This window comes from Dendrobates tinctorius, unplaced genomic scaffold (assembly GCF_039654945.1).
Source record: "Dendrobates tinctorius isolate UK_male_01 unplaced genomic scaffold, ASM3965494v1 ptg000069l, whole genome shotgun sequence".
Lineage (NCBI taxonomy): Eukaryota > Metazoa > Chordata > Amphibia > Anura > Dendrobatidae > Dendrobates > Dendrobates tinctorius.
Window position 1 is genome coordinate 25,409,265 of NW_027361737.1, and position 12,356 is coordinate 25,421,620.

The 12,356-nt window shown below is 43.8% G+C and overlaps 1 protein-coding gene across 6 annotated transcripts in view; it reads left to right on the top strand.

Annotated features, from left to right (window-relative positions):
• GIGYF2 (GRB10 interacting GYF protein 2) overlaps window positions 1-12,356 on the top strand; it is a 270,607-nt gene that overhangs the window by 16,842 nt on the left and 241,409 nt on the right. For all 6 annotated transcript variants that reach the window (XM_073581241.1, XM_073581243.1, XM_073581238.1 and 3 more), the window contains exons 2-3: window positions 8,650-8,731; window positions 10,376-10,505. In XM_073581241.1, coding sequence (XP_073437342.1) covers window positions 8,691-8,731; window positions 10,376-10,505 — 171 coding nt within the window. In that variant the 5' untranslated portion in view covers window positions 8,650-8,690. The remainder of the gene's footprint in view (window positions 1-8,649; window positions 8,732-10,375; window positions 10,506-12,356) is intronic.

A 12,356-nucleotide genomic window follows, 5' to 3' on the forward strand; every position in this document is an offset into this window, starting at 1 on the left:
GTTGTATCCTTTTGAAATAATTTTTTTTTGTCCACAATAAAAAATACAAATATTTGCAGTTTTCCGTTAGAAGGAGGACATCCGGGTTGGAAAACCATTTGCAAAATGTCTTTTTAGGGTATGTGCAAACGCTGCGGATTCTGCTGCGGATTTGGCCCTGCGGATCCGCAGCAGTTCCACAGACCGTGTACAGTACCATGTAAGGCTGTATGTACACTCTTCGGATTAGGTGCGGATTCATCCGCGCGGATTTTGCAAAATCCGCAGGTGAAACCGCAGGTCAAAATACCTGCGGTTTTACCTGCGGATTGCTCTGCGGTTTTGCCCTGCGGTTTTTCATCTCCTCAATGGCGCAGATGGCAAACCGCAGGGGAATCCGCAGAAAGAATTGACACGTCAATTCTTTCTGCGGATTGAAAACCGCAGATAATCCGCGCGGAAAATTCCGCACCATCTGCATTGTGGTTTTTGATTCCCATAGGGAATCATGGTACTGTACACCGCAGCTAAAACTGCTGCGGGTCCGCAGCGGCCAAAACTGCTGCGGAACCGCAGCAAAATCCGCAGCGTGTGCACACAGCCTAAGTCTATGTGATTTACAATCTGCAGTGCACATGCTGCGGTTTTAAATCCGCAGAAAGAATTGACATGCCAATTCTTTCTGCGGATTCCGCTGTGGTTTGACACCTATTCCATTGTCCAGGTGTCAAACTGCAGGGGAAAACCGCTGGCCAATCCGCAGGTCACTTTACCTGCGGTTTTACCTGCGGATCCGCACGGAAAAATCCGCTGGTGAATCCACAGCGTGTGCACATGGCCTTAGACCATTCTGAGATAATGATGGTCGTGGACGAATGGAGAAATGCTGCCGATTTGAATGCGATGCCATGCAGCACTGCCCGTGCCTGTAGTGGGAAGCCAGCGCCAGGATCTACTACAGATCGCGGCGGCCCAGCTGGTATCGGTTATACATCGGCTGGTCCAAATTGGGCAACCTCTGTAATGTAGGCCACCGGCTGTCCTGTGCAGTGTCATTGATCCATGCAGTTCAACAGCAACAACCTGTCTATTACTAGACTAAAATACAATGCTCATGGCATAAAAATAAGAGAAAAGTAAGTGAATCTGCTGTGTACGTGTCTCGTTTTCCTCAGTTACTTGCACAACAGGTCCGCCCTGAACAGGCGAGCCTCGGTGACTGGTATACAAAGCCAGGAATTGTTTCCTTGACAATAAGTTATGCATATCTCACTCAGAGGATTAATTTGGTCTCTGATTGTTCTTGCACTGGCTCTGATATACGAAGAAAATATATTCTAGGCTTTTTTAGTGAAATCAGGACCCCCTCCCAGCCCTCACCGCTTTGTGTGATGCCCAGTGTTGACCAGAGAAGGCTTGGTGGTGGAGGCCCTGGCCAGGTGAGGGAGGGGTATACAAAATCTACAAAGAAAAGAACCCACAAGAATGCTTTATGTATCAGTCATCCGGGCGCATCTTCACAGAAATGAAACCATCGATACGTGCTCAGTCGGGAAGCTTCTCTCTATACCAAGTCGGGTGTCTATTGTAGTTTACGAAGGTAATAGATCAGTTGTACTAAGTATTACAAGGACTTAGCATAGGATAGCCTGTGACATCCTAACATTACTTAAAGGGAATCCTCCTCCAGGTCACATGTATACAGGTCTTTGACCTGTAAACCCACCCTTATATCTTCTATTTGTTGATTTAATTCCCGAATAAATTAGCAATTTCATTCATATTCAAATTAGTGTTAAGTGCTCTAGGCATGACAGAGGGATGAAAGAGAATCTGTCACCAGGTTTTTGACACCTAATCTGAAAGCAGCATAATGTAGAGACAGAGACCCTGATTCCCCAGTAGTGTCATTTATTGGGCTGATTGCTGTAGTTTTGTTATAATCCGTTTTATCCGCAAGAGATTATCACTAGAGATCTAGTAAATCTAAAGCCATATAGTCCTCCATATTCAGGAGTTCTGTGTAACCCCGCCCCCATCATGGATTGGCTGCTTTCTTCCTATGCACAGTGGCAGCTTTCTGTATACAATCAGTGGTGTGGATGGGGTTATACACAGCTCAGCGTTCAGAGAACTGCTAGATCTTCATCAGATTAAGTGGTGATTTTATCAAAATTGCAGCAAGCAGCCCAGTAAGTGATACCTCACTGGAATCAGGGTCTTTGCCCCTACATCATGCTGACAGATTGCCTTCAAAATGTATCTGCCTCTCAGGTTGTTTCCCCGCCCAGCATTAACCTCTTTAGCTTGATTGATGATTCCCTGGCCTGTGTGTCAGGAGACGGGCAAGGAAATCTGACAGTGAGCTGTCAAGGTAAAGCAGCCCATACTGTGCGGGGAGGGGGGACATCCTGGGGTGGCGGAGGCTTAGCGAGTGCACTCACTCTCAAAGCACTTTACACCTCATTTGCATATAAAAATTCTAATTACTGTGGAAAGGATCAACAGATTAGAAGATAAGGTGTTAATGGATTTGCACTTCAGAGAGACCTGCATGCCCATGTATATATAATATGGCTTTGGGGGTGGGATGATGATGATATTGCTTAGTTTGGACCAGTTTACTCCACAGTGGTGTAGTTGTAGCTGAGGTCCCTGCGATTGGGAGTTATTGGTGGGATGACGAGAAACTGTAGATCAGGCGCAGTGTTATATGGCCCCTTATTCATGATGATGGGACCTTCATTACTGAGAGCCTTCTAAGGGTGTGTGCACACGTTGCGGATTCTGCTGTGGATATTTCCGAGCAGATTTGTCTAAATCCGCAGGTAAATCTGCAGGTCAAAAAAATGCTTTAAAAATGCAGGCTTTGTTGCTTTTTTTGGCTATGTTTTTGTGTGCTGATTACATGTGTGATTTGTTGAAAGTACATGTTAATTTTATTTACCAGAAACATGGTAAAACATGTTTGCTCGTTTTTTTTTTGCTTTCTACAAGTGAGAAAAATCCACAGCCGCAGATTTCAAAACGCTGCAGTTCTCAAATTCAGCCAAGAAAAGGTGTGTGCATGAGAGTGATGAGATCACTGTAAAATGCTGCTTCCCGCAGAAAAAAGCATAGCAAAAGAAGCCCACAGTGCATGTGAACATGGTGTAATAGCTGTAAGCAAGCAGAATAATCAGTACACCTGGAGCAGAGGTTAGCAACACCCTGCACTCCATCTGTTTATCATACACATCTCAGCTATGGACTTACATCACTTATAAATTTTATGAAATATTCTGTTTTTCCGGTGTGTCCATAATAAATGTTGGTTGACTGTGATTTCCAGATTGGTTGTCCTCTGTCCAGCATCATGTGTTCTGCAGTATTGTACCCATCTGAGGTGCGTGCATGTGCTAAATCTTATAGTAACAAGAGCATACAGTCTATTTATACCCCACCACATACAGTGCCTTGCGAAAGCATTCGGCCCCCTGGAACTTTTCAACCTTTTCCCACATATCATGCTTCAAACATAATGATACCAAATGTAAATTTTTGGTGAAGAATCAACAACAAGTGGGACACAATTGTGAAGTTGAACAAAATTTATTGGTTATTTTACATTTTTGTGGAAATCCAAAAACTGAAAAGTGGGGCGTGCAATATTATTCGGCCCCTTTACTTTCAGTGCAGCAAACTCAGTCCAGAAATTCATTGTGGATCTCTGAATGATCCAATGTTGTCCTAATAATGATAAATATAATCCACCTGTGTGCAATCAAGTCTCAGTATAAATGCACCTGCTCTGTGATAGTCTCAGGGTTCTGTTTGATGCGCAAAGAGCATCATGAAAACCAAGGAACACAACAGGCAAGAAGAGGAACAGGCGAAACGCGCATCAGGGTGGGTCGCAGTGGCAGATTTGAACACATATTCAGGTATTATATTCATTGCACTTTTGCTGGCATTGTGATTGGTTTTGATTCACTGCGAACAGTTTTCATTATCCCATGGTCCAGGCACTATCGCTAAAATAGGAGTGAGGTATTGTGGGCATTGTTATTACTATGGACTGTAGGTAATGACTGTTATAATAGGTCAGTGGTTATCTAACATGGTTATCTGATGTATCATTGAGCAGTTATTTCAATGATTGAGTGTGTTTACTACCTGCGACCTCTAGATTTTGAGGCATTATCTATGTATTTGATTGATTTTATGTAATGTGAGATTATAATATTTTCTTATTTTTTCTTTACATTCCTTGTGCCAATTTTTTTTAGCATTTAGTTATTTTAGGTCTGTGATACTGTTGTGGAGAATTTTAAAGCCGGATTTGGGTTCAAAATGATTTCCAAAACTTTAAACATCCCAAGGAGCACTGTGCAAGCGATCATATTGAAATGCAAGGAGTATCATATCACTGCAAATCTACCAAGACCCGGCCGTCCCTCTAAACTTTCATCTCAAACAAGGAGAAGACTTATCAGACCTGCAGCCAAGAGGCCCATGATCACTCTAGATGACCTGCAGAGATCTACAGCTGAGGTAGGACAGTCTGTCCATAGGACAACAATCAGTCGTACACTGCACAAATCTGGCCTTTATGGAAAAGTGGCAAGAACAAAGCCATTTCTCAAAGATATCCATAAAAAGTGTCGTTTAAAGTTTGCAACAAGCCACCTGGGAGACACACCAAACATGTGGAAGAAGGTGCTCTGGTCAGATGAAAACAAAATCGAACTTTTTGGCAACAATGCCAAACGATATGTTTGGCGTAAAGGCAACACAGCTCATCACCCTGAACACACCATCCCCACTGTCAAACATGGTGGTGGCAGCATCTTGGTTTGGGGCTACTTTTCTTCAGGGACAGGGAAGATGGTTAAAATTGATAGGAAGATGGATGGAGCAAAATACAGAACCATTCTTGAAGAAAACCTGTTGGAGTCTGCAAAAGACCTGAGATTGAGACGGAGATTTGTCTTCCAACAAGACAATGATCCCAAATATAAAACAAAACCTACAATGGAATGGTTCACAAATAAACGTATCCAGGTGTTAGAATGGCCAAATCAAAGTCCAGACCTGAATCCAATCGAGAATCTGTGGAAAGGGCTGAAAACTGCTGTTCACAAACGATCTCCATCAAACTTCACTGAGCTCGAGCTGTTTGCCAAGGAAGAATGGGCAAGAATTTCAGTCTCTCGATGTACAAAACTGATAGACATACCCCAAGTGACTTGCAGTTGTAATCGCAGCAAAAGGGGGCGCAGCAAAGTATTAAGTTAAAGGGGCCGAATAATATTGCACGCCCCGCTTTTCAGTTTTTGAATTTCCACAAAAATGTAAAATAACCAATAAATTTTGTTCAACTTCACAATTGTGTCCCACTTGTTGATTCTTCACCAAAAATTTACATTTGGTATCTTTATGTTTGAAGCATGATATGTGGGAAAAGGTTGAAAAGGTCTAGGGGGCCAAATACTTTCGCAAGGCACTGTACATGTAAGTCACGTGCAAATATTAGTCATCATACAGTCGGGAGTTTTGTCCATATAGCTTACTAGCTGCTGGCCCGATTCTAAAACATCGGGCACTCTAGAATATGGCCAGCGGCAGATTAAAATAAAAAATGTGATATACTTACCATCCGACTGCCCCCCGGAATCTGTCCCTCCTCTCCACGCTGCCGGCATCTTCCGTTCCCAGTACTGCTTTGCGCCAAAGACCTCTGCTGACGTCCTCTCGCGAGAGCGCGACGTCATCAGCGGTATTTCGCGCAAAGCAGTACTGGGAACGGAAGATGTTGGCAGCGTGGAGAGGAGGGACAGATTCCGGGGGCCGTCGGATGGTAAGTATATCACATTTTTTACTTTAATTCTATTTTTTATACGTTTATGGTACCGAGGGTCCGAAGGAGTCTCTTCTCCTCCGGACCCTGGGTACCAGCTAGTGCCGGACATCTCCGGCTGCGTCGCCGCTGACGCCAGTGCACCAGGAGATGACCCGCGGCAACAGTCGGGAGATCAGCGGCTAGCGCCGCTGATCTCCCGACGGCATGGTAGCGGTGGCGCGCGTCCTGCTAATTGCGGACTGCGCACTGCACCTGTTGCTGATGAGTTACGGCCTGGTGGGGGCATGGCGGCCGCGACCAATCAGCGCAGCGGGATTTCGGTTACAGACAGACATAAGGCATATATATATATTATAGATTTCTTACTGTAGTAATAAATTGCTACTATGGTTTTTTACTTTATTGCATGTAGTTACATGGGTCTGCTGTATGTCCAGCCTGTACCTCGGGATCAGAGTCTTTAAATGTTTGCAGAAATTTCTGCACCATTTCTGCATCTCTTGGCAGGGAAATGCGCCTTTTTTTGCCTCTGGCTTTTATTTGCGTTTTTGATGCAGCATTTTCCCTATTTGTTAGTATGGGTGAAATCTGCAGCAAAGACGCTGAAAGAAGTGATGGCTGCAGATCTATATCTGCAAGTCACAAATAAGCAACATGTGCACGAGACTTCCAGATTCTCATTCATTTTGCTGCCATCAGGAATCCTTTCAGGTTTTGTGACAAATCTGAACTGAAAAAATGCAACAAAGTGCAACTTGTGCACACAGTCTAAAGGAAGAAAAAAAGAAACATTCTCTACCTTGCCATATGTTTCTCGCTTAGGCCTGTTTCATACTTCAGTTATTTGACGTCAGTTAAAAACCGGATCTTTTTCCGCTATGCAACAAACAGATGTACCGTTTTGTGAACGGATCTGCCAGTGTATCAAATTTAAAGGAACAGCACTCTGGGGGAAAAAGGAGAGATTGAGAGAGAGCAAGAGAGCGCGAGAGATTTTCCAGAACGCTGTTTAGTGTTAAAATGCCTGAAAGGGAAAATCTTCTGGGCATGCGCAGTTTAACCCCTTAATGACAGCCAATTCGTCTTTTTACTGACCTGAGATATAAGAGAATATCATCCCCATAGAGGTGACTTTCCAGCAGCTGTCGGCTGTCCACTATAGCTGACAACTTGTGTATCACAAATGATCAGTGTTGGCACCGTCCATATCTGTTTAACCCCTTAGTTGCTGCTGTCAAAAGTGACTATATCGGAAAAATGGATAAAAGATTGTGGGGGCTTCCGCTTTACTCTAATTGACACACAGAGATTATGATTGTGTGGTCCTGATGTTTGCCATAGCAGTTCATGGCCAAATAGCGGCCTTTAGGCCCTGTTACATTTAGTGATGCACCAGTCATTCCGACCACGATATGACCCGGTCAGGATCGCTGGTGCATCGCTAAATGGTCGCTAGTGAGCTGCCACACAGGCAGATCTCACCAGCGATGCAGCAGTCGGCGGTCGATACTGACCTGTCAGACGCCGCGATGATGACCGTCTTCCGCACCCGTCCATGGCTCGCTCGTCAGCGCCAGCAGGAAACTGACGAGAAATGGACCAGGCCAATCTTGCGCGATCAGCGATAGCCAGCGAGGGAGCCGGTCGGAGGTGAGTGTCACATGTAGCGATATCGCTAGTGTTATCGCCGCTGCGTCACAAAATGGGGATCCATTTTTTTTATAAAAACGTTGGATTTTGACTGACGTAAAAAAACTGAAGTGTGAAACAGGCCTTAGGCCTGTTTCACACTTCAGTTTTTTGCATCAGTCAAAATCTGCCAAAAGGACGGATGGCGGATCCTTTTTACTACTGATGACAACGGATGCCACCCGTCCGTTTTTTTGACGGATCCGACAAATGAACAATTTTAAAGGAATCGCAGCCGAGAGAGAGTTTTTTATTTCCGGCACCCAGAAAGAATTTTGGGTTAAATGAGTGTCTGGAGGATCCGCCAGAGAAAAAAACGTTGCAAGCTCCGTTTTGAAATCTTTGAGGATGGTGACGGACAGCAACTTTTGGCGGATCAGCAAAAAAAACGGATGCAACGGACGGCAATCCGTCACAATCTGCCAATAATGGAAATCAATGGGGAAAAAAACGGATCCTCAAAAGAAAATTGTGGATCCGTTTTTTTCAAAACCTGGCGGATTGTGACTAATTGTAAAAAACTGAAGTGTGAAAGAGGCCTTACCCGGAGTTCATTGTGATGCTGTGGATCTCATATTAACTGTACGGCCGTGATTAATAAAGCACACATCACGCTTTTACCCATCAGACCCCCTGCTACTTAGGATTTACACTTTTTTTTCCAGGAAATCTATGGTTTATGGTTGTCTGAATTAATGTAAGAATGCACTTGCATTAGACAGGTGCCGTAAAGGGATCTGTCACCAGATGTGTGCTGGATGGACCACTTGCAACATTAATAAGGCATCGGCTGTGGGGTTGCGGCCATGTATGTTTTATTCTGTAGTGTCAAAGGGAAACCGTGCTTTGAAAAGCCAGACGGGGACTGTGTCTGACCTTGGGCTTCTCCCAGCCGTGATGCCTTTTCCTATCAGACACCTGGGGCAGGGAGAAGCCTCTGATTTGTCATTGAGACACACAGTCCCCTGCCGGTTTTTCAGAGTATGTTTTCCCTGAGACTTGCAGAATCCTATATGGCTGCAATTGTGCAACATGAAACTGGTGACCGGTTTCTTTTCAGTCTCTTGGGTGACTAATATAGCATCACTGTATGGTTAGTGTTGGAAAATGACGTATTTCTCATCACTTTCATTTTTCAGATTTTCATTCTCTTGTATAAACAAAGGAAACAGGAAGCATTATGACAGCTGAGACTCAGACCCTGAATTTTGGCCCTGAGTGGTGAGTACTAATTTACTAGATAATATACATCACCTGACATTTTAAGAGTCTTTATTTAAAAAAAACAAAAAAAGACCTTATTTACTTGAAGATAGAGCTGTAATCTGCAGGTGAATATGTAAGGAAAATAATGTTTAGACCACACATGGCTGAATACTGTAACAGCAGTAATCACTCCCTGGCATATTGATTGATGTCCTTCTCTCTAGCATGTCCATTGCAGAATCAATGTGCTGGAGAGTGATTGCAGCACACTCGCACTATAGCAAGCAGTCACTCCAGCACCGCCTCTATGGCTGGAAGTGATCAGCTGTAGGCTACTGTATATCTACAGGTAAATAGCTTCTCTGGTGCTGACAGCTGGCCTTTAGACTCCCATCTTTAAAGGCCTGGTGAATATATTAATGCTTGCAATCGGCAGAGGAGAAGCAATATTTATCTACAGGATCATTGCTATGTAACAGTCTGTTATTTTAGCTGTCCCAACTACTGTTTCAGAAAGCTTAACAGGTTGACTTGTCATAAGTTTTGATCAGCGGGGATTTGGATGCTGAACAATTTCACAACATCATTCACATGAGAAAATCTGCAGTGTAAATTGACTGGTGCTGCAGATTTAAAACCTGTCAGTTTTCTTTTACTGATTTTACAGCGGATTCCTCCCCTTCCGATACACTTGTTGGAACTTTCTGTAGATTTTCCACTGCGGAAACTTTCCAGCAGAAACAAACTGGGTGCGTGTGTCATCAGGGTGCTTTTTCTGATGGCAGTGTACAGTAGTGACTGACAGTATTTGTCAGGGGTAATCCAAATTACTTTGAATTTTAAAATGTTCTCACCACTAGGAGGCGCTCCATGCATACAAGTGTGCTCCTCTGATAGTAGTCTGCTAGCAGCATCTGAAAGCGCAAAGTTCAGACCAGTGGCACGACCATGCCACCGATTCGACCTATCAGCGCACTGCCCCTGGCAAGCAGGAGGCCCGGGAGGCGCATTGCACAATATTGCCTCTAAATAGTGTGACCCGACAGTGTGTGCACGGTCTTATACACGTCCGTCACTAGTTGAGAACCAGTCCTCTAGCATCACTATACATCGTACAGCGCTGCCGCCCCTACTGAAAGCTGCAACAATGCAGATAACACAGTTCATAGGTGGTTTGTGCTGCATTTTAGAAGCAAAAGTGGTGATGTCAAATGATTATTGTACACACATGCTCTTTAAAGGGGTTGTCTAACCATGGGGACAGAACTGCTGCTTGTCTAATCCTAATGTTATGTAATATGCACACATTTAGGATTTGGCCTCCCTTGTTGGTTTGAGAGGTTGTCACGTGTCCACAAGAAATACGTGTCCTCAAGATTCTCATTCACTGGTTTTAATGTTCCATTAAGAGGAGTGGATGATTATCTAGTCTGCATGCCACTGTGAGAATGCAAAGTGCGTACTTGTGGTCACACGACGACCACTCGTATAGGCAAGCAGCGCCATATCCGTATGGTGTGTATGTTACACACAGTTAGGATTTAGCTATCTGCTGTTCCCAAGGCTGGACAATGTAAAATGTGCATTCAGTTATCCAGAAGAGTCTATAATCTTGTGAACATTATTGTTATTTAAAGATGTATTTTTTTTACTTTTTAGGCTCAGGGCTTTGTCAAGCGGGGGCTCTATTATATCCCCACCCCTCTCCCCAGCATTGCCAAAGTATAAACTTGCAGACTATCGGTACGGCCGGGAAGAGATGCTAGCACTTTATGTAAAGGATAATAAGGTAATGTATCACAATGGTCTCACCTTTGTTTCTTAGTTTGGGGGCAAGTTGTACTTAATATTGATGGTCTCAAACACCTTGAAATCAATTGGGTGAAGCAAGTGAGATTATAGTCTTCATGCGACTTTCATCTTATTCATTACCGTCTTCCTTAGTCTAGGGCTCACAAACCCGGGCAACATATATAAGGTATATGAAAGTTCAAATAGCCCCAATTTTTGCCAGACCATTAAAATTAACATATTTGGCATCACTGTGAGTATAACGGTCTGAATACATAGGCTGCTATAATATTTGACACACAGTGAATGCCAAAACAAAGTAATCCAAATGTCAGGACAGGCTCCATTTCCACAATACGCACAGGTTTCCTGACAAGGTAGTTTTAGGCGCAGTACGGTAACTTTTTTTTTTTCCTTGGTCAGATTTTTAAGTGTTTTTTTTTTTTTTTTTGTGGTATATGGATCTTAATTTTTCTGTTATTTTCATACCTTTATTTTTTTTTGTATCTGGTGATACAGGTGGGAAAATAAAGGAAATGTCACCAAAAAAACATTTTAAAATTGGCTTCCCTTCCTGTAAAAGTTATTTTAAGTATTGTCACTTCTTTCTTCCAGGGTAAGGGCTAGAAACATCGATTTTTCAATTCTTTTTTTTTTTTTTTTATACACACTGTGCCCATCATAAAGTCATTAAAAAAACCTTTGTGGTGGGTGGCATTTCAACACTTCAAAAATACCTTTTTTTTTTTTTTTTAGAATCTTATTTCCCCTTTAATTAAGGCTGGTATAGTAGCCCCAGTTACAGTGGAAATGAAGCCTCCTGCCTCCATAGCAGATCTGTCTGATTGAGAAGGCAGAGTCCGTAATAAACCATCTCTGTCGTCTTCGACAGTCTGAACAAACTATTTCCTTCTCCTCCGATACACAATCACATGCAGCTGCTCTACAATGCAGGGATATTTTAGAACGTCCGCACACAGCAGAATGCAGATTTCGTAGGCATTTATTAATAATAATAATAATAATATTATACATTTATATAGCGCCATATATTCAATGGCGCTTTACATGTGAAAAGGGGAAATATAGACAAGTACAATAAACATATGCAAGACAAGGGACACACAAGTACAGAAGGAGAGAGGACCCAGCCCTTGAGGGCTCACAGTCTACAGGGATGGGTGAGGATACACTAGGAGAGGGTAAAGCTGGTTGTGCGGTGTTTCAGTAGACTGAGGATCATTGCAGGCTGTAGGCTTGTCGGAACAGGTGTGTCTTCAGGTTCTTCTTGAAGGTTTCCGTTGTTGGTGAGAGTCTGAGTTGCAGCAGAGAGTTCCAGAGTATGGGGGAAGCACGGGAGAAGTCTTGTATGCGGTTGTGGGAAGAAAAGATGAGGGGGGGAGTAGAGAAGATCTTGAGAGGATCGAAGGTTGCGTGCGGATAGGTATTGGGAGATCATGTCACAGATGTATGGAGGAGACAGGTTGTGGATGGCTTTGTTTGTCATGGTTAGGGTTTTGATTGAACTGGGCCTCTGGACAATAGGAAGCCAGTGAAAGGCCTGGCATAGGGGGGAGGCTGGGAATTAGCGGGGAGACAGGTGGATTAGTCGGGCAGCAGAGTGTAGGATGGACTGGAGGGGAGGTCAGAGTGTAGGAGGTTGCAGTAGTCGAGGCGGGAGATAAGGGCGTGCACTAGTGTTTTTATGGTTTCATGGTTGAGGAATGCGCGGATCCGGGAAATATTTTTGAGTTTGAGGCGGCATGAGGAGGCAAGGGCTTGGATGTGTGGTTTGAAAGAGAGGGCAGAGTCGAGGATCACCCCAAGGCACCGAGCATGCAGGGCTGGG